This window comes from Strix uralensis, chromosome 27 (genome assembly GCF_047716275.1).
Source record: "Strix uralensis isolate ZFMK-TIS-50842 chromosome 27, bStrUra1, whole genome shotgun sequence".
Lineage (NCBI taxonomy): Eukaryota > Metazoa > Chordata > Aves > Strigiformes > Strigidae > Strix > Strix uralensis.
In genome coordinates, this window is record NC_133998.1 from 4,946,287 (window position 1) to 4,968,371 (window position 22,085).

The following is a 22,085-nucleotide window of genomic DNA, read 5'->3' on the forward strand; positions in this document are numbered from 1 at the left end:
GGCGACAGCATGCACACAGAGTAAACATGGTAGAGAAACAGGATTTCCACCCATCTCTGGAGCCACGTGAGGGAATTGCTATGACAACAGTCAGAGAAATTTTTCCAACAATTTTTGTTATGCTTCTCAGAGGGTTTTAAGCTAACAGCTTTCTTCAGGAACAATGATAAGATGATGCCTGTGTCAGCATGGCTGAGGAGCAAACACCCAGTGTTGCTTTATGCTCTTACTAAAGTCATGCTACTGAAGATGTAGTTTTGCAGACACTTATTTTGGCAGCAATACTGCCACAAGCACATCCCTTGGGCACCCCCAACCCTGCTGGGTGTTCCCATTCTGTGCCACACACAATCCCCATTCCCTGTTGGTGCTGGTAAAACTTTTTACAGGGCTGCGTGGTGAACCAGACTGGTGAATATGGGGTAGAAAATAGCAAGCCATTTCTCCTTTGTTCTTCTTGGGTTGTGTCATCATCTCTCTGCTCTGATTTATTGTCTAGCCCCACAAAGTTTTATGTGCCCACAGGAACAGGAGCACATAACAGGTTGACACATTAGGTGCTTAAGCAGGTTTTGCCACCAAAACTCTCAGCATTAATTAAACCATGATTTCAGTCCCTTGCATTTCAGTTCCTTGCTCTTTTCACAGCTTGCAGTGCAGGTTAGATCATCCCACGGCTGCAACTGCATTTGGTGACAGCGCTGCTTCAACAGTCCCTTCCCCAGTTCTGCCCTTGTTACGCTGATGTAGCTATTTGTGAACAGACTTAAAAAATGAAGATCTTTCAGCTGAATCAGTTTCCTGATCTGGTTTGCCACGTATCAACACATGCAGCCATGCCAGCACAGTGGGGAGACAGGAACGTAATGACTGCCTACCTAAAAACTGGCAGTACCAGTGAAAAAAAACCTACATGGAGCCGTACCCTCAGGGATATCACAGCTCTAGCCTGCGCAGAGTGAAGGAGGTACAAGGAATTAGCTGCCTGTAAAGGTCATCTCCCATGAGATACTAACAAGCTCTTCCTACATTTGGGGATGAGACTGGATTTGGGGTTCAAACCCAGCTCTGTCATGTGGTTGTGTGCAGCTCCCAGGCTGGCTGGGTGTTTTGTTTAAAGGCAGCTGGAGGAGACGGTTGCATTTCTCTTTGTCAGCTTTAACTCTGCTCTGCTGAGCTGTTCTCTGTGCCACCCCCACCTCAAACCACAGGTTGCCAGTGTTTTTGGCTTTTTGTTTGTTTTTAAGTTTCAAGTCTAGTTTTCACATTGGCAGCATCCTGTTTACCAAAAAAAAAAAAAAAATAGAAAAAAAAAAAATAGGAAAAAAAAAAGCAGCCTTGTTTGTTCTGGATGTGGTGCCAATGAAATGAATGTTCTTTCTCCCTTGTGCAGCTACTGCAGGAATGGCAAATCCAATCAGAGCTACACGGTTTGTCCTTCTTGGGCTGCTCGGACATACCATATTGTAACGTGTCCCTTGGGCCTCAAAACTCCACCCTCCTGCAACTGTTTGTTGTCCTTCCCCCCTGTTTGCAAAGGGACCACGCTAGTCCCAGGCAAGGCTGGGAATTCACGCGCTTAGTTTTTGTAGCCTCTGCCTTCTGTGCAAACTGTACGACTGGGTTCAGCTGTGTAGGTCATTATGAAGTTTAAAATATGTTGCCTTTAGATTTCCCACTTATTAGAATTTAGTTCAGCTCTTCTACAGGGTCATTTTCATAACATCATAGAAAAATTTAAGCTGGGAGGTACCTTAGGAGGTCATCTAACCAACCCTTGGCTTAAGGCAGGAATAGCATTGAAGTAAGATAGGGTTTTAATGAGCAGCTCTTCCCACTGCCAACATTCTCATATTTATCTGTGGAGAAAATAAACTTCTAAAATAATTAAAAACGGCAACCTTTATTTTTTAGCATTAACAAAATTATTGTCACTTCTCTTTTGTTACAGGTGAAAATGAATTGCTGAAATTTTCTTCCATTAGAACATCTCATGACAAGATCCTGTTGAAGTGGGAGCCGTACTGGCCTCCCGATTTCCGTGATCTCCTGGGATTTATGCTTTTTTACAAAGAAGCGTAAGTGATCCGCCGTTAGGTTACAAAATAATAGCCACGCTGGGCTTCCACAAATGGCAGTTGGCATTGAAGAGTAGAGATTAATCCTGCTGTAGGCATAACAATTTAGTCTCTGTGATTGGCTGACTCCTACACTTAAGTTTCTGGTGTTACCCTTATATAAAAGTGTTCATTAAGATCCCTGACTTACCTGAGTTGTGTACAGTCAAAATTCCTCATTTAAGAGCAATCCAAACATGAGTTGTTCCAGCTATTCCAAATGTACGTACTCTAACCATGGAGTTCATCATCTCCCCACTCTATCCATGGGGTGTTGAGGTTTTTATTCCCTTTGAGGTGGGGAACATTCTTTTAGAATCAAGGTTACCAAGCTGATTTTCATAAAGCTGAAAATAATGACCGTGGATTTAGTTGTTGGGATCATCTGTGGAACAGTACATGATCTGTGATACTGTTAAGGAGACTGGGTTGCAAAGCTCCTATGCTTCATTTTCAGAATAAATACAATGAGATAGGTAAACTTTCTGCAAAGGGTAAAGGTTTATAACTTTCAGTGATGTCTTTAGAAATGTTGTTTTTAAAAGCTTGAATTAGGATTCTGTTAATGTGAGGCTTTTCTATTTTTTCTAAAGTCCATACCAAAATGTGACGGAGTTTGATGGCCAAGACGCTTGTGGGTCAAATAGCTGGACAGTGGTGGATGTTGACCCACCCCCACGGTCAAATGAGCCCAAAGCCCAGGCCCAGCCAGGCTGGCTTCTGAGAGGCTTGAAGCCATGGACACAGTATGCTGTGTTTGTTAAAACTCTGGTCACCTTCTCAGATGAACGAAGAACATACGGCGCAAAGAGTGAAATCATCTACGTCCAGACCAACGCTACTGGTCAGTATCATTAAATTAATGGTGCCTTGCAAGTGAAAAATAGACCTAAACAGTCTTCTGCCTGGTAGTTGTGATAGAATCACAGAATCATCTCGGTTGGAAAGGACCTTGAAGATCATCTAGTCCAACCGTTAACCCAGCACTGACAGATCCCAACTCCACCAGATCCCTAAGTCACGTAGACACATATCCCTGATAGTCACATGGCCGTGAAACTTTCCACTGCCGTTGCTGCTTTGCCTTGGTAGGAAGGTATTCCTAAACAAATGGAAGAATCTGTGCTTCCCTGCATGGGGAGGTGGTGCCAACACGTGCTTCTTCCATCAGGCTCGTGTGGCCACGTGTGAGAGCTTGTGTGCACACTGGTGTGTCCTGCCACAGGACTGTTGGGTGTCAGCAGACCTACTACAGAGAGCACTGTTTATTCCCATGGAAATGGAAACTTGCCTGTGTTTTTCCCTTGTTCTGTCAAGCTCTCGCCGAGCAGTGGAAGTGACCTCTGTCTCTTTTCCCACCCCCGCAGTTCCGTCAGTCCCGTTAGATCCGATATCTGTTTCCAACTCTTCATCCCAAATCATTCTGAAGTGGAAGCCACCCTCAGAGCCCAATGGAAACATCACGCACTACCTGGTGTTCTGGCAGCAGCAGGCAGAAGATAGTGAGCTTTATGAACTTGATTACTGCTTAAAAGGTGAGTTCTCTCTCTGTGCCTTTCTTTCAAGCTTTCTCAGAACTGTCTTGAGATTTTTCACCCACTTTGGGGGTGCCCTGGATGCCTAATTTTGCTGGTTTTAAGACTGTTGTTCAAGAAACAGGCTGACATGCAGCTGTGTTCTCCCACTGTTCAGTTACATTATACATGACGTGCTACTGCCAAGTTATGTGCAAAAGCTGTCCAAAAACATATTTTTACAAAGTAATCAGATATTTTTTCCTTTGGGGATCTCCCTTCTGCACTTATTCCTTTTAAACTGAGTAACAAGTTTAGTAACAGCTATGGAGATGGTAAGGGAAAATATCTGTGCTTCTAGAGATCAGTGGCCAAGTTAATTTTTGAAGATATGAAGAAATTCCAATTTGTTTTGGAGTTCTTTTAGAACAGAGTTTCACTGAGGACTCCCAAAATCTCACCTGCTGCCTTGTGTTACCTAAACTGAGATGAACTGGGGAGGAACAGCATCTGAGCTCCATTTCAAAAATAGCACAGTTCTGAATCAAAGGCCTGTCACAAAAGAGGGGAAAGTTGCTCGACCCTGGATGTGAAAGCTCAGGATGCTCAAATGTGCTGTGAATCTTGTGTACACTAGTTTTGGATCTTTGTAGGATCAAACGTCTGCTTCTGCCATGTCAAGCATGAGTGATACTAAAATTGTTTTGTCCACAGGATTAAAACTGCCCTCAAGGACCTGGTCTCCTCCTTTTGAATCCGAAGACCCTCAGAAGTATAATCAAAGTGAAAGTGAGGATGTCAGCGGAGAATGTTGTTCCTGTCCTAAAACAGACTCTCAAATACAGAAGGAGCTGGAAGAATCTGCTTTCCGCAAGACATTTGAGAACTATCTTCACAATGAGGTTTTTGTCCCCAGGTATGAATATCAAACAATATTGCCCAGATGGTCAGGGGTAGGGAAATGTAATCGATTATTAAACAAAAATACTGGGCTGGACATGGCCGTATTGCCAGTCTCTCTGGGCTTCCATGAGACTGTCTAGTCCAGCTGAATACGTGTGTTGGAGACTGGTGAGAGCTGAGCACCTACACCTGGTGTTACTACAGATTTGGAAGATCCTGCTCTTATTTCCTGCCTCTGGATTCTCCTCAGCTCGAGAATGAAGTGAGAATCCTTAACAAATAGCTAAATGCCTGCAGCTCGTTTAAACTTGTGTGATGCCAAAAATAGCTTTTTTTTTTCTCTCCTCAAATTTTGTGGTCTAGCTTTTCATCCAGTTGAAAAGAAAGGAAAAGGGAAGTTTACCATGCCACAGCCTTGTCCTTTAGCGTGGTATTTGCGGTCTTCCTTGCACTTAGTCTGGGAAATACCTCCAATACCATGAGGAATGCAACTGCTGTGGGTGGTGAATGTCCTGTTTTGAATGGCACACACAGTGTCACATTAAGTGGTGTTGAATGTCTTCACACTTCATATGCAACTTACAGAGGAAGCTCTGGGAATCAGGTTAGAGTCTGTAATGATTTACCCTCTTCACTGTCACGCGTTTTGTGCTCTAAATTTATTCTCTGCTTACTGCCCCTAGGTAATAAACATTTCTTTTCAGCTGCTTGACAAAAGCTACGTTACTGCACTGAACATTTTTTATTATTGAGTGTGTTACTAGTCAGTGTCTCTTCTCTGTGAGCCTGGTTTGATGCCTGCAGTTGCCACCTGGAAGCTTGTGCAGAGTCACTCCTTTTGCTTTTTCTTTGCTGTTAGTGCTGATCAGAACAGGTTTCAGTGTGCACGATGATGCCAGGACACCACATGTTCAAAAGCAGAGGAGAACCAAGCCATGTACAAAAGCCAAACTCCTCTTGATGTAGGCAGACAATTCTGACAATCTGATTTCTTTTTTTTTTTCTTTTTTTCTTTTTTCTTTCAATTTTGTTGTGCAGCCAGCCTAGGATGCTTCTCAGGCCAGTTTCTGGGGTATGTATTTTAGGAAGAAACCAATCACCAAGATGTGCCACCTTGTCAGCCTGCTAAGGAAAAAATCTCCACTTCCCCTAGGCTACTAAGTAATCCTTTTAATACAAGCCCCTTTTGCTGTTATAAGTCAGCAGTAAAGATACCTTCCTGCTGGCATGCGTCCTGCTTGTCTTTTCTGACAGGCTCCAAGCTGTGGCAACATAAATCAGAATTAGTTTTCCTGTGAATACTGTGCCTATTGCCTGCTCATAGGGCAGCCTGGCAACTGAACATGAAGTGTGTTTTACTTCAGGTGCTTTTTGCATGGCTCCCGGTAGTTTATTGACCTCTCTCCAGGCCCTGTGTGGACTCCCCTCAAGATAAGAAGCTTCTGCCAGTCACAGGGAGGAATCCCACAGATGAGGCCGGCCGGGGATGTGAGTTGGCAGGGGAGCAGAAGACAGAGCCATTGAGAAGTTACTCCCCCGATGTCTTGTCTCCTTGTTTTCCATGTGCAGTTTTTCTCCTCCTGCCCTGTTCCCAGCTGTCGGAGCCCTGGGCAGTGTCTGGTCCGTACGAGGCCCTGCTGCAGATCTGCCATGCTCTGCCTTAGTCCAGGCCTGATCTCGGCTGACTTGCTGAGAAACCCCCCTGGAAATCACAGAAGCTGTTCCCCATGTGCACTGTTGATTAGCTGCTCTAGGAGATACTGTCTCAAGTCCCGTGGGTTAATTTGCTCTGGCACTGGCAAGGCAAACGAGAAGTTTCTAAATGCTTCTTGCCATACCCACCTTCCCACTCAGAGCTAGCAGGTGTCTTTACACCACGTGCTTTGTAACCTCCCTTCGTAGCTGAACAAAGTGGCCATCAGAAGCTGATGCTTTGTTTCTTCTTTCCTGTGTTACTTGCTCTTATATTGGAATGAGTTTTGCACAGATTGGAGCAAATAGGTGATTGCACGCTGGAACAGGTTGCCCAGGGAGGTTGTGGAGTCTCCATCCTCGGAGATACTCAGAACCTGACTGGACGTGGTCCTGAGCAGCCTGCTCTAGCTGCCTCTGCTTTGAGCAGGGGGGTGGATTAGACAATCTCCAGAGGTGCCTTCCAGCCTCAACCGCTCCATGATTCTGTGGAAAGCGTGGAAAGATTTTCAAAAGTAATAAAAGTCCTGAGAGGCAGAGGGGAACTAAATGGCTGCTATGCAGGATGTAATTTCATGTAACTCTCCACTATCAGTACTGCAGAAGAAGCAGTCTCACTCTTCTGTGTCTATCCTCTCTCTTTCTGTGTCACACACACTCCTGCCATTACAAATATTAGTGGGTTACAGAGTGAACAAGATCTAGGAAATGGCTCACATGAAAACTTTTTTTTCTGGGTTTCCCAGTTGAATCCAATTAATTGTACAGACAAAATATATAAATGCTTTTGCCAGCACAAGGGGGAAGACAGGCCAGCTGTTCCTCTGCTAGTTTCAGGTGTGTGGGAAAACTTGGCTTAAGCTAGCTAATGCATTTTTAAAGTCCCCGAACATGGGCCGTGTTGCATGTGATAAGTTGTTACTTCCCTCCTTCCGTGAACCAAGAGCCACCACGCACTGACAGTCTCTGACAGTAGGAGCAGAAGGAGCCTGAATCTGAGTATTTCACAGGGAAGGTCATTGGAGCTACTTGAAATGGCCATAATGAGAATTCCACTAGAACGACTATGGGAAGACACCAGATGTTTGAAAATACAGAGAATTTGGCAAGAAAATTGCTGCAAATCCAGGATAATAAATATGGGAAGATTGGGGTTTACAGCTTCAAATGTTTTTCTTGCTTTCTGTTACTTGAGTAGAAACAAGTTATTCTTGCATTTTACTCTGTGTTGCATCAGTGGTCAAATTACTGTTTTACTTGTGAAAAACAAAATTCTCTTAAACACGAGGAACAGCTGAATCCACACTTTGTAAACAGTGGCATGTGGCTTTACTTTTAAGTCCAAACAAGGTTCTGGTTGACCATAAAGAATCCTTCCAAAGGAGGGAGGTGGCGTGACCCAGACCTGGGTCTCTGAACTCTGCCCCATTGTTAGGGGACACTGTTCAGAACAATGCACAAACTGAGATAACAGCAGCTCCAAAATGAGTTAATTAGTAATTAGAGAAAGAGAAGACTAAAAACTGGAATGTGCTCTGGTGAACCTGCCATGTGGCATCCCATTTTTTCATCAGGTGGATGAATATTCTTATGTTGTTGTGTACAACCCAATGTTTAGTTTCAGGAAATTTTAAAATCAGCATTCCAGCTGGTTGCATTTGCTGTTGGAGGAGAATTCACACCAGACAAAGACCTGATCTGCACGATCCCCCGTTGTAGTTGGCCAATCATTTGCCTGGTAGGCAGAGGGTGGCAGTGGAAAGTTCAGTTCAGCAGCGAAGATTTGCTTCAACAGCTTGTTACATTTTTAGAGACTGGAGATGCCTCTCAAGTGTGGGTTCAGTTCAGGTCACTCTTTGTACCCTTTAATAGCTGCACACACATGCACACACAAAAAAAGATCATCATCCCCTTAAAATACATGGTCTGGTTTTCAAATGGCATTAATTCCTTTTGTGTAACTAAATACTGTTACTGATTCACCACACTGGTTAGTTCCCAACTTGGAATTCCTTGTGGCAAATGTGTGGCAGGACATAAAGTGTTAGAATGAGGAGTCTTGTTTTGGTTCTTGTTCCTTTTTTTTTTTTTTCCCAACAAAATGAAATTTATGAATGGTTCTTAATTCTGTTGAATTTATTCTGTTGATCTACTGACAAAATCTGACATTAAAGTTGGCTAGTAGCATTCACTTGCAAACAGAGGAGTTGACAGGATCACACTGCCAGTTCTGTTTTCACAACTGCAAAAAACTGATTTTCAGACTGAAGGGCAATAATTTGAGAGGCAATATTTGGTTAACAAAACTGCACAACTAATATGTCATCTGAATCTGTGAGTTTTAAATGCGTCCGTTGAAAAGAACGTAATAGATTTGGTCTCTCAGGAAAAGGTTAAAATTATCTATCCATCTAGATTGGGGCATAGGGTTCGGAGTGGCAGATGTCTTCCAGCGAGCTGTGAAACTGGTCTTATGCTTTAGAAATGCAAGTTTATGACACTTGGAATATGTGGCACATCTAAGGTCATCAGGCCGGGGGGCTGTGGTATGACCTCGTTTGCTCGAAGCTCGAATGTGGAGGAGATGAACTCCAAAGCATTGCAACACTGTGCAAGGCATCCGCGAGGCAACCTAGTAAAGTTGTGTTCAGCTGAGAGGATCTAGACGAGCTTGAATTCTCAAACAAACACTTTAGACTTGGATAATTTTTTTTTTTTTTCCCTGCATGAAGTTGTGCACAGAGAGAATCTCAGGGATACTGATTTTTAAAAGCTATGTGCATTACAGGGGGTAAAACAGACTGCTTGGGATTTTTTTAAAAAAAAAAAAAAGTCCTGAATTTCTTTGTTGCATTGCAAATATGAGGCTTGAATTTGAGTTTTCAGAGGCACTCTGAGCTCTCCCACTTTAACTCTTCCTTTTCAGATGAATGTGTTTACATTGAATATAACAAGTAACTGTAACCTGTGTTATTTATTAGGCCATCGAGAAAACGAAGAGACCTTGGCTCTGTGGCAAATGCCACTGTGGTGATACCCACCATCGCATCCTCTCCAAACAATTCTGCAGCAGCATCTGAGAATGCAGAGGAACAGAAACCTTTTGAAAAAGTTAAGTCTAAGGAGTCTTTGGTTATCTCAGGCCTGCGGCATTTCACCGGGTATCGCATTGAGCTCCACGCTTGTAACCATGATGCTCAGGAGTCCCGATGCAGTGTGGCAGCTTATGTCAGTGCCAGGACCATGCCAGAAGGTAATTATCTTCCTGAGCTTTGCTTTGGGTTGAGGGCTGTTTTCAAAATTCTGCTTTTCCTGTGGGAGCCAGCTGCAGTACAGAAACATCGTGTAGGACTGGTGCTATCTTTGTGTCCTGATAGGAAAGGATGATGGATGAAGTATTGGTAGTTTTGAATTTTGCCAAAGACGTGAAATAAAACGTATTATTAATCATGAACTTGGTTCTAGCTAAGGCTGATGACATCGTCGGTCCAGTTACCCATGAACTGGTTGAAAAAAATACCGTGCATTTGAAGTGGCAAGAACCAAAGGAGCCAAATGGTCTTATTGTGCTGTATGAAGTGAATTACGGACGTCTCGGGGAGACAGAGGTGAGAATTTCTGCTTGTCCCTTAACATGGCACATTTGGAGAAGTAGCTCCGCCTGGGAGTCTGGGACTGCTCAGCCTTTAATAGTCCTCGTGCAGATGGTGTTCTGTCCTCTTTGGTTTCCTTGTGCATGCACCAATGTGACAAAAAACTGGGGCGACATCGAGAAATAAAAATCTGCCTCTAAGGTGCCTGTGTGCCAGATAAGCTTATCTAATTTGCCAGCTTTCTGCATGGGGTTTTTTTAGGAATTCTATTTCACAGAACGATGGAAACCGTACGTCTAAATGGAAGTTCCTTAGAGAAATTAAGAAAGCATTAAGCAGGCAGAGAGCTTGTGGGCAGCCCTGCTGCCCGTGCCGAATGCCCGTGCCGTGTGGGTAGGAGGGTTTGCCATCCCCGATCGGATTTCAGGGCTGAGCTCTCGTACAGCAAATGGCATATGCTCTCTGTAATCTGAACTACTAACTGTAAAATGCAAATCCAGGACAAACCACTATATTGGAAAAGACCTGAGTGTGTGAAAGCCCTATTTGTGTACATTTGCCAGACAAGGAGGCGAGGTAGAATTCCTGGTATGCTGTTGCAGAGCTCTGGGTTGCTGCAGAGGTAGCGTAAGGCAGCCTTCCTCTTCCCTCCTCCTGCAGGAAGCACACTACTGCGTTTCCCGTAAGCATTTTGCCAGCGAGCAGGGCTGTAAACTCCGTGGACTGCAGCCTGGAAACTACAGTGTCCGTATACGAGCTACGTCACTGGCTGGAAATGGCTCATGGACAGAACCTACCTATTTTTACGTGGCCGATTATTGTGAGTTCATTTTATTTTCGACATCTAATTCCTGATAGAACCCAGGTTATTTTTGGAGGATGGGGGTTTAGCAAGCAGTGCACAGAGAACCGTAGGGGGTCATAAAATATTTACCAATACATCTACTTTCAAAAAACTGAAATTATTTAGAAATGTGTGGCTTTTCTTCATGAGTTCTCATTCTGACCAGCCTCACGTTCTGTATCTGAAACAGCTTCTAGTTTCATGTTTATTCCGGTTTATTCAAGGGGGAGATTTTATTGAGGAAGGCTTGGATTTAGGACCTGTATAATACCTCCAATTCTCTCTTTTCTCTCTTAGTGAATGCTCAGCCTAATATTGCTGTTATAATTGTTCCAATTATTTTTGCCATAATAATTGCTGGAATTATTGGAGCTGCTTATGTGCTTGTGAAGAAGAGGTGAGTGCACTTTTATGTTGTTTTCACCAGAACAAGCAAAACTTATATCCAACGGGTTTGTTTATTTGTTGGGAGTAAGTCTGTGTTTATTTTCTAATTTAGATAATGATTGCAACATTAATCTAGTTTAGGAAATATTTTGTGCCTTTGGAAATTGGGACAGTTTGTATTTGCTGCATGCTGGGGGAATTAATCAAACTGCCTTCGGTTCTAGTGTCAGAGCCTGTAAATGTGCTGAAGGATTTGTGTCTCTCTTCCAGACAAACCGAAGGACCAACTGGGCCACTCTACGCATCCTCTAACCCTGAATATCTCAGTGCCAGTGATGGTGAGAGCAGTGAGGGCTTTCTTCCCTGACTTATTTCTTGTGTAGCCATTCAGACAGTGCAGCAGTTTGGGACTGGCATTGTCTTTATGGAGTTTTCTAGTCTTTTCTTTTTAATTCATCCCCATAGCATCCTGTGGCGGTGCTAAACAAGGCTGCTACAGAAGTGTCTTTTGAAGGATACTTGCTCAATTCAGAAATGTTTCCCTCTGCTCAACAGTCTATGTCCCCGACGAATGGGAGGTTCCACGAGACAAGATCACTCTCCTCCGCGAGCTGGGACAGGGCTCCTTCGGCATGGTGTACGAAGGGATCGCCAAGGACATAGTGAAGGGGGAGCCAGAGACTCGAGTAGCTGTGAAAACCGTTAACGAATCAGCCAGCCTCCGCGAGCGCATAGAGTTCTTAAACGAAGCTTCTGTGATGAAAGGGTTCAGCTGCCATCATGTGGTAAGCATCGCTGGGTGCCCTGGGTGATTAGCAAGTCCCATCACATAAGTAAGAGTTCTTCAGCGCTTTCAGAGCTTGATGTTCAGCTTGCAAAAGCAGCTCGTCTGCAGAGGCAGTTGATCAAAAAGAGCTGGGATCTTCCGATGGCATATTTCATAAAATGCACCTGCCTGCATCGTTTCACTTTTGCTCTTTCAACACTCAGCGTGACGAGGCTTTGCGGTGCTGTTCTGAGCTCTTTCTCGGGGCACCTTGCTGCAACCCCCTCTTTTCATAGCTGGGCTCTGCCCAGTGTGTTTGGACACAACCTTGAGGGAATTTCTCACTTACTTTCCAGGTTCGCCTCCTCGGGGTGGTCTCCAAAGGGCAACCTACTCTGGTGGTCATGGAGTTAATGGCACATGGAGATCTGAAAAGTTACCTTCGCTCTTTGAGACCTGATGCTGAGGTAAAGACAGGACAGAGGGAGTCTGTTGTGCAACAGAGTAACTTGATTCGGTTTTTAATACTTCTTTATTTATTTCTTGTAGAATAACCCTGGTCGTCCGCCACCAACGCTGAGAGAAATGATCCAGATGGCTGCAGAGATCGCCGATGGCATGGCCTATCTGAACGCCAAAAAATTTGTTCACAGAGATCTTGCGGCTCGTAACTGTATGGTTGCAGAAGACTTCACCGTAAAAATTGGAGGTACGTAGTGTGTGATGAGAAGATAATTCTGTGAGTTGTATTTGTCGTAAAGGCAAATATGTGAAGCCCCAGACCAATGTGGCAAACGCAGGTGATTTTCACTTTTTTTCACCTTTGGAAATGCCCCAACAAGGAGACGCTGGTGGTGGGGAAGGAGCAAAAAGCTCTTTTTCTTCCCTGTGAAAGAATTGTATGGACTTTAGTAAGAAGCTCATCTCCTTTAGAGCCAGAGCAGCTTTTCTCACCTTCTCTATTCTCAAACCTCTATCCACAAGTTTTATTGCCTTTCCAGCCTAAGGGTTATCTCACTGTTCTTTGCTTTCATGAGAATTATGACAAAGAAAGCGTTCAGTACAACAAACCAAAAGTTGATAATCCTATCATTAGGTCAGGTGCCTTTTAAAATTCAGTTATCTTCCACAAGAACCAGTTTTTAACCCAAACCCTTTTAGAAATAAGTAAATACAACATTTAAAAATAAACCAAAACCCCACAGCGCGGCGGTTTTTCAGACCTCTTTGGACTTAAAGCCAAGGCAGTGGGGTTTCAGGGGAAAGAGAGCTCTGTTTTACTTAAAGCGGATGAATAAAAATAATGTTTAGAATAGAAGCTGTCACTAAAAATCTTAACTCTGGAGTCTCTATCACATCTCTGTAGAAGAAATGCAGGGAAAAGGCAAATGTTTTGAATGTAAATCACAAGGTGACAAATGACTGCAGGCTGGGCCACAGGAGGCGTACTGGGGGTATGAAAATAGCCTGGCGTCGAAGGAGGGAAACATTCATCTGGAGATGTTGCACAGTAAAAGTAGCATGGAGGGAGAGACATTTAACACATCTCAATTGCTTTTCTCAGACTTCGGCATGACCAGAGATATCTATGAGACGGATTATTACCGTAAAGGAGGCAAGGGACTGCTGCCTGTGCGGTGGATGGCACCCGAATCATTAAAGGATGGTGTTTTCACTGCTTATTCCGATGTGTGGTGAGTTGTATTCTGTAATCCCAGATGGATTCCAGCTCAGGAGCTCACTATTTTAACACACATAGTTTAAATCGTGAGTCGCTGACTTCTTCGGCGTACAGACAAAACAAACGCATTGTTTTGAAACCCTCTTCTTAAAAATATAGTCATGTTCTTTTAATGTGTTTTCCACAATAGGACTATCACTTGTAGATCTCCGGGATGTTGTTTTTTCTCACCCGGAGTCTTCTCTCTTTCTTAGGTCATTTGGTGTCGTCCTCTGGGAAATCAGCAGTTTAGCAGAGCAGCCGTACCAGGGACTCTCCAACGAGCAGGTGCTAAAGTTTGTAATGGATGGAGGATACCTGGATCAGCCGGACAACTGCCCGGAGAGGCTGTAAGTAGTAAAGCAGGCAGCAGTCGGCCAAGCTGCACTCCTTAGCTAAAGTGTGGCCAACAAAGGTGCCCCCACATGTGGCACCTCTTAACCCCTTCTCTGTTGGGGAGGAACAAAACAGGCTTTAGTGAGCCACCTCTCACAGAAATTCAACCGCTGCGTCCTTAGTGATCCAGGACTTACAGATCTGAGCCAGCCTGTTTCTCTAGGAGGGAAATTAAACCCACCTGGACCTTACATTGTGAGTACAGACTCAAGAGAAGGAAGTACAAGGCACTGGAAAAGCTTAAAATACAAATAAGCACTGTATCAATTGCCCAAACAAAATGTTTTTCCTCCACTCCGGACTAGTGGATGGCAGTTGGCTTATGTCACGTGGCAAAGCCTGGCCACCATCTGCACCCATGTGGTTACAGAATGTTAATCCCAGGACTGCTGAGGTTTTCTGTCATTCATCTCTATACTATATAAATAGTCTTGAGAATTACAAGTTTTTACTACTGATTTTCAGAAATCCAATTTATGGCTAATGAGGAGGGAGAGGCAGGAGAACGCTGCGCTGAGCCAAGAGCTGTTTATCATGTCCGAGGCCTTTTCATTTCTGTTGCAGACTCATTGCCCCACTTAAAGCACAAGGCCAGGCTGCCAGCAGGGTTAGGGAGAGAAGAGGGCTGTGAAAAACACCTCGCAGAGATTCCAAACTGCAGCCAGACGTTCTCCTGCGCTGGGGTTAAGGGTTATTCTCCACAGCTGCTCGTGACGTTTACTGCCTGGAGGTTACTGCGTCCCCAGCTCTGCCAGCACGGCTGCATACCCAGCTGCTCCCTAAGCTGCTTCTGTCAGACTAATTAAAAAAATCCCGATACTAAGTGTTTAACCTGAGCTCAGGCGTTGTGGTGGGTGTCAGGAGCCGCTGCTGAAGCAGCGTGCAGCGGTGAGGGGAAGGAGCCCTGCCTGGAAAAGGGAACACAGATGGTCACTCGCTGGTTCTGGTAACCTCTTACCCCAGCCTGCTTCTGGCCAAAACAGCACTTCCAGAGTCAAAAAATAAACATGTTTTGTGAGTATCCTTATGAAAAAAGCCTGCTGTCCTGGGCATTTGTCTCTCATGGCCAGTTACAAACTCTAGTTTGAAACTTTATTTCTACTTTTAAGTCCTTCCTCCACAGTGTCTGATAACATATGACCTCTTGCCGCAGCCTTTCTTTGGGGTGGGATGTTTACAGGACCTCTGTCCTCTGCACAGCCTCCTATTTTCCTTGAAGTTTTAGGAGCTTTGTTATCTTTCAGGCTGAGTTAAAATTAAAATTGAATTAATTAAAAAATTGTGACTTGGCTATAAGCGTGTGCAGGCACACACAGAGTGTGTGAACCGCAGCCCTGTTTCCTTCGGAAGCCAAGTTAAGAACAATTGAAGGAATTGGAAGGAATTTTTGATCTAGACAGAAATAGAGAAAAAAAAGGAGTGTCAGGATCTACAGGCGAATACAGAGACTGGAAAGAGAACAAACAACTCGGAGTGTCAGAGGAGTAGCGTGGGTGGTGGGTGGTCTGACGTGGATACCAGTCCTGGTCTGTGCCAGCCCAGCCTACGTGAGATTGTTTCTTCCTACCCCTGACCCTTGTTTGTCCTGCTCTAGGCACAGCCTGATGCAGATGTGTTGGCAGTACAACCCTAAAATGCGCCCCACCTTCATCGAGATCATCGAGATGCTGAAGGAGGACTTGCACCCCAGCTTCCACGAGGTCTCGTTCTTCTACAGTGAGGAGAACAAACCTCTGGAAACGGAGGAGTACGAGATGGACTTTGAGAACATGGAGAGCATTCCCCTCGATCCCTCCTCGTACTCACAGAGGGACAAAGTCCTGGGGCGGGACAACGGACCCTCCATGGCTCTCAAGGGGAACTATGAGGAGCACATACCTTACACTCACATGAATGGTGGCAAGAAAAACGGGCGGATTCTCTCCATGCCCAGGTCAAGTCCTTCCTAACGCTTCCTGTTTGGCCCAAGGGTTGTGTCTGCTTTTTCCCCTCCACAAATCTCAGGACTCTTGTTATTGCTGCCACAGTGTATGACACACATCTACAAACTCTTCAGATTTTTAATCATCTTACGATTAATACTTCTTTTTTTTTTTTTTTTTTTTTGCCAAGTTGACTGGTTGTCAGTGGACTTATCTGTGAACATAAATGGAAGAGGTTTCCATGGCTGCTGTCCCTTCTGTAACCATGGTTTCAAAACAGGAAGCGACCGTGTAAGTTGAACTGAAGGAGGAGCATCCACGTTTGCCAACAAAAGACGTGAAATTTGCTGGTATCTGAGCTACAGCGTTAACGGTGTGGAACAAAACTTCTGCAGGACAAAAGCATTTCCAGTAGAATTCCAGGCTTTCAGGCATACTCTTCACTACAGCTGAAGGATTCAACACATCGGTCGGACGCGCCAGATCCTCAGATTGACCAATAGCTGCTGCTTTCATACTTTTCAAATGGGTTAAATCCCAGGGGTGCGTGCGTGTGTGTGTATGTGCGTGTGTGCAGTATATATATGTGGGGTGTATATGTATAGCAAAATATACACTTCTTTTTTTTGTACATAAGTTTTGTATGTTCTCACAGAAGCTTTCCTCTTCTTGGAAGTGTGTACTTATCTTTTTTTCCCATTTCCCTGGAGTGACTGAATCCTAAACAGATTATTTTTATACTAAGGACTCTTGGGAGTAGGTTTTCTCTCATTAACAAATGAGGAAAATGTGCTGGGAGCCAAAGGAGCAGAAATCTGAGATTTGTGGGTACTTTCAAGACCAAACGAAGTCGGAGTCCCCTGACCTGAGATACAGAGTTTTCTGTCCTTACAGCATTGAGTATATATATTGTTTGTTGTAACATATTTAAAAATGTCTTTAGTTTAAATTTTAACTTCATATAAATTATTGACTGTTGATGATCCTTTCGGAGAGGGGAGAATTTGGGGGATTGTTTGGTCTTAAAGTGGTCCAAAGATTTCAGAATGAACTAATTTTAGCCGATTACCCTTTTAGGAGCTATGAAGCACATGTTAAGTTTATACTTGACAAGGCTTTGTAATACACTTTCATGATTTATACAACGCAGTCAGCCGGCTCCAGTCGAAGCCCTGAGATAAAGTAGTTGGGACTTCACTTGGTTTGTGGGGCTGAAGGACGCCAGAACACCCCGGCCCCGAGTCCTGCTACTCCTTGGCCCCCGCGTCCCTTGCTTCGCCTTCTGTGCGCGCTGTGCCGCAGAAGCAGCCGGCAAGGGAGGACGAGCAAGAACTCCAACCGAAAAAAGAGACGCTAAAGCCGATCTAAAGGGGGGAGAGCACAAGGCTCTTGGCTCTGCACGTGAAGCAGAAGCTGAATGTGACTGTGGTTAGCTACCTGCTGCCTGTCTGCTGCTGCTCAGGCGTCCGGCCTCGTGCTGCCTCCAGGCCTTTGATGTTTTCCTGAGATACCCGCGCTGTGTCCCGCAGACTTCCCCGGACGCGTGCGTTAGCCACTGCTTTCAGCCCTTCGGGATGTCAGCTTTTGTCTTCTGAACTGTGCTTTGTTTCGCTGCTGTTTGCATAAAAGACAGAGCTGATTAGCGTAAGATGTTAGAAAATAATTGTGAAACTAAACGTGTCTCGTAGTGATGAGGGAGTGTGCTGACAGGGAGAAGTGCTAAAGCAAGAAATGAAGATGATGGATGTTGCAGGCCCTTGTCACACAGGAGGTGGTTTTAAAAGGGGAGAGAGATGCTCAGTCCTCCACTTCTCCTGGAGAAGTCCAAGAGCCAGTTCGTGCTCTGCCGGGAGAAAACGGGGTTCTCCTGACTCAGTGAGAGTGGGGACGCCGAGCTGCTCTGTGGCTTTTTATTCCAGCCAGGGCGGTGCAGCCGATTTCTCCCTGAAACCGAAACAAAAGGGGCCAGAGCCTGTAGGGAGGCGCCTCTCCGAGCCCCCTCCCCTCAGCCACGCTGCAGCTAAACCGGCAGGTGCGGCACCACGGGGGGACGACGGACTCTGTGCCCCAGCACGAGCTGTCGGGCCTTGGCGCTGCTTGGATCCGGTCGGTTCGGACAAAGGGGGAGGGTCCAGGTCGCTCACAAAGTTAGATGGAAAATGTCCAGTCCAGACATGGTAAGAACCTTCGATTTCAAAAGGCCTCGTTTACATTTCTTCTGCTTTACAAAGTAGTAACTGTTTAGCAGCTCTATACTACACTGCAGGAAAGAAGACATATTCTCACACTTTTCTAAGGAAGAGAAGTTTTTCTTATTAGAATTTTTTATTTATTTTAATATATAAAACACTGTAAAAAAAAAAACAGCAAACAATTTGTTTTCTTAAACACACAGAACATGTAAATTTGTATCCGTAAAATCTTGGCAGGTGGATGTGGTGGGATTATTTTTGTCCTGTTCTGGTGCAGTCTACCTCAGTGTTTCTTAAGGATATTTTTAATACTACGCACCTCTAAACCTGTTTAAATATTCTGGTCTGGACCTATTGTGGATCAGGGAAAATCAATATCAGCTGATTCCAATACTAGGGACCATTCACCGAAGGGAATGGGTGGGAGAATGGCTCGTCACTGTTTATTGCTGATCTGAGCTGTAGTGACCAAAGGAACCGATTTATGAATTTGGATCTGATATTCTCATATCATCCTCTCAGTTCTGTTGTGATTTTTAAAAAAAAAAAAAAAAAAAAAGGAACAAAAGAGCCATTTAAATGTTTGGACTTTAGTGAACTAATGACCTAAAGGAGTAGACTGCTTCCTTCTGGAGCAGCACTTGGCGCGGAGCAGGGACTGTGACCAGCCCTTGTTGTCGGAGTTGGATTTGGGGTATCTTGGTCACTGCCCTTCTCGCTGCGCACAGGTAACCCAGAGCCCTGCTGGTAGGATGTGACCTCCCGAAATAAACCTTTCCCAGCATGGCCTTGTTTCGATAACGCTTTAAATTGCAGTGATCATAACTGTGGGAATGGCAGATCTTTTCTACGAACGAACATTGGAACCTTGTATTGGGTCTGGCTTTTAAACTTGGTTGATATTGGTTGGCCCTGTGAGTACACATGATTTGCAACACTCAGATCACTGAACAAGGGAGAACGTGTTTTGCTTTGGGGACAGGCAGTCTGCTCACATGGCTCGTTGTCATCTTCACTCCGCACCACACGGAGCAGCTGTTCATACCCAGTAGTGTGCGTAAAGACGATTCCAGTCATCCTTCCTACGTTGTGCCAAGGGTGAGGAAAGGCGTTAGGTACTAGTGGCTAGGATATCTTTTTTCCCCTTTTTAAAAAAACAAATAACACTAGTAGTTGCCACTCATGGCTGTTAAAGATCACACACGCTCGACTATACAATTAGGAAGAAGAAATGAACATCACCCGTAAAGCCCAGCTCTCACTTCTGGAAAACCCTTTACTCCCAGCCCGCAGCTGACACTTTGGTCTCTGGTGTTGGAAGGTCCTCGCCCCGGGGATGCCGAAATCCCTCACCTGGATCTCACCAACGCCTGTTCAGAGACACCGGGGTCGCGGATGAGTCGAGATGGCACGTGCGAGACGAAACCTTCTCTGTGCAGGGTGTTGCAAAGGACTCCTGCCCGGGAGGGCGTGTGGCCCTTCGTCGGGGGAGCTGCTGCTGGTTGCTCCAGCATAATCCCCGTCGGGGTGAGGAAACAGCAGCAGGAGCACGAGCACTCGCCGCTGCCGATGAGGAGGAGCCAAGTGGTAGCGCAGGGGAGCAGGTAGCGTGGCTGGAGGAGGGCAGCCATGACCGGGAAGCTCTTCCTTCCTTTTCTTGAGGTAGCAGTTGCTGGAGGGTTGGATCCTGCCCTTAGTGGGCAGAGAACTTCCCGCTCGCAGCCCGGGGCAGCTGGACAGACTCTCCGACCCGTTCAGGAGCTGCTGTAGCCTCCTGTGTGCGGTCTGGGGACAGGGAGGGTACAGCAACGAGCCACAGCTTCACTGTCTCTAAAGCTGGTGGAGCAGGAGGAATACAGAACAGCTGTCTGTGCTCTGCTGTGTTTTCACTGAGCAAATATTTGAAGCGTGAGACTGGAGAGGTTTCTCAGAAACGTTTGCACGTTAAATTCAATTGCCACTTCCTGAACGCCTCTTGCAAATCTGGTACTTCTCTTGCAGTACAGCGCAGCATCGCAAAGCTTGGCTGCTAGGTTAGAAACGTGTCTTGCTTGGCTGCTTGTAAATACTCTTATTGTGTTGTAAAATAGAAGAGCTAATAACATAAACTGTGCCAGCACTGGCTTGGGAATGGTGGTAGGAACTAGACCACGCTGCAAGGAGGATATTTTCTGTTGATCGTGAAGCAGCTGTGTTGGTGTGGAAGAGGTTGCTAAAGGGTACTCTTAATTTATGGGTAGTATATCTCTTTTCTCCTAAATTTGTATTATAGTGATGGGACACTCTGCTTAATTTTAGTATGTTGCGTATAATGTTGGTATCTCTTTGGAAAAACCTCAGAGTCTCTTACTGTGTTACTGACCTAACTATGATGAAGGCAAATGGGAAAAAGACAGGAGCAAAAAGGGTGCTGTGTGGGTTATTCGTGAGCCTCTATTTTAGGGGAGGGAGGGAGGGAGGCAATCGAGTTCCCTCTTAATGTCGCTGTGACGTGAAGGCAGACCCCGAGGTATTCTGGGCCCTTCACTGCGGGCGGTGATTCCCGATACCAAGACTGGAACCTTGTTTTACAAGTCAGAAAGTAAATTATCTTTGTGCCATAAAAACCTTACTCTCAAGGCTGTGTTAGGTGCTCCCGTGATCCATTGTGAGATCGGTTCAGAGCCTGGAGTGAGCAAGAAACTGCAGATCATCCCTGTGATCCCCTCGCTGTGTCCCAGCCTCCCTCGAAGCTGCCCGCCGCCGTGGGGAGGCTCCCGGGAAGCCCTTTCCCGCCGCGAAACCACCGATGCCCCTCGTAGTTTCCTGTGCACGTGGTCCAGGGAGAGGAGCTGTTGAATGGGTTTGGAATCAATAGTTACTTCAGAAATACATGACATTCAAAATAAGATTAGTTTGGTATTTGTATGAGCTTAATTGAATTTGGCCTTTTTATTACCTTCTGCTTGGCTCTGTGTTAACTCTGCTTGGCTTCTGTCTGTGAATGTTGGTGTAAGAGCAGTAACACGTCCAGCCCGTCCTGTCGCGGCTTTGCCTTGTCACGAGCGGCGCAAGAGCGAAGCCAATCGTACAAGTGACTTTTGGAGGAACCCGACTCTTCAAAAGCAATTCTAAAGCTACCGTTTTTAGCAAATCTGCTGTCATTAAATGTGTATTTCTTTTTACAATGAAATTGCTTGTCCTTCTCTAAAGTAAGCACTTATTCTTGCAGTTTCAGCAAATTAACTGCAGCACAATGCAAGCTGTAAGGGGACAGGTAGAGAAATGACTTTTTAAATATTGTATAATAAAGTTAGTATTAACTCCTACAGCGTCGTTATTTTTTTGCCAACAGATTTGCAGTCGGTATGAAATTCTCTTTCTGGTAGTTGCTTTGTTCTGAGTCCAGTGTTCCAACTGATGGTACTAAATAGCAGCTTTTTCTCAGTCCAGAATGTCCCTGTGGGAGCAGGGTCTCACCAACTGGGAGGAGCTGGGGTAGTTCTGGCAGCTAAAGAGGAACCATCAGCAGAGTTTAAACATGGGCACAGACGTGCTCGCTTAGCTGAGTCCCAGCATCACCAGTAAAGCTTGAGCTCGGGACTAATTGCCTGAGAGATCCGAGCTGAACTCGATACCAAAGCTCTTCTGCTAATCCAGATTCTCCCAGCAGCATCCAGCAACACGTCCACCGTCTTAGTTTCTGAATACTTCTCCTATAATCAAGTCCCATGAAAACTGAGGGAGAATTTTAGAAAGGCCACTCCTAAATCTGAAAAGACAGAACGCTATTTAAAAAGGAAAAGTACTACCTTTTGCTTCAGTTTGGGCAATGATTTTATTCCTGGAGTATCAACACAGCAGTTTGTGTTTGAGGACCTGCCTGGATGGGGGTACTGGACATCGGCTTTATCAAACACAGCCAAAAGCAAATGCTTTCTGCTTGCTCTTAAATAAACTAGACACTTTCAGTTACATGTTAAGTGATGTTCTTTTTTTTTTTTCCTGTTTAATCTTGCTGCTCCCACCTTTCTCTCTGCATATCTAAGGTTCCAGAATG

At 45.1% G+C, this 22,085-nt stretch overlaps 1 protein-coding gene across 1 annotated transcript in view; it reads left to right on the forward strand.

The window, feature by feature from the left end:
- Positions 1–21,354, forward strand: part of INSR (insulin receptor) — a 56,557-nt gene extending 35,203 nt beyond the window's left edge. Inside the window, exons 7-21 of the mRNA XM_074851289.1 lie at positions 1,952–2,078; positions 2,711–2,961; positions 3,485–3,652; positions 4,346–4,547; positions 9,208–9,479; positions 9,692–9,834; positions 10,480–10,639; positions 10,961–11,060; positions 11,321–11,388; positions 11,606–11,835; positions 12,173–12,283; positions 12,366–12,525; positions 13,381–13,510; positions 13,752–13,886; positions 15,527–21,354. Of these exons, the coding sequence (XP_074707390.1) occupies positions 1,952–2,078; positions 2,711–2,961; positions 3,485–3,652; positions 4,346–4,547; positions 9,208–9,479; positions 9,692–9,834; positions 10,480–10,639; positions 10,961–11,060; positions 11,321–11,388; positions 11,606–11,835; positions 12,173–12,283; positions 12,366–12,525; positions 13,381–13,510; positions 13,752–13,886; positions 15,527–15,881 (2,612 nt within the window). The 3' untranslated portion in view covers positions 15,882–21,354. The remainder of the gene's footprint in view (positions 1–1,951; positions 2,079–2,710; positions 2,962–3,484; positions 3,653–4,345; positions 4,548–9,207; positions 9,480–9,691; positions 9,835–10,479; positions 10,640–10,960; positions 11,061–11,320; positions 11,389–11,605; positions 11,836–12,172; positions 12,284–12,365; positions 12,526–13,380; positions 13,511–13,751; positions 13,887–15,526) is intronic.
- The last annotated feature ends 731 nt before the right edge of the window (positions 21,355–22,085 follow it).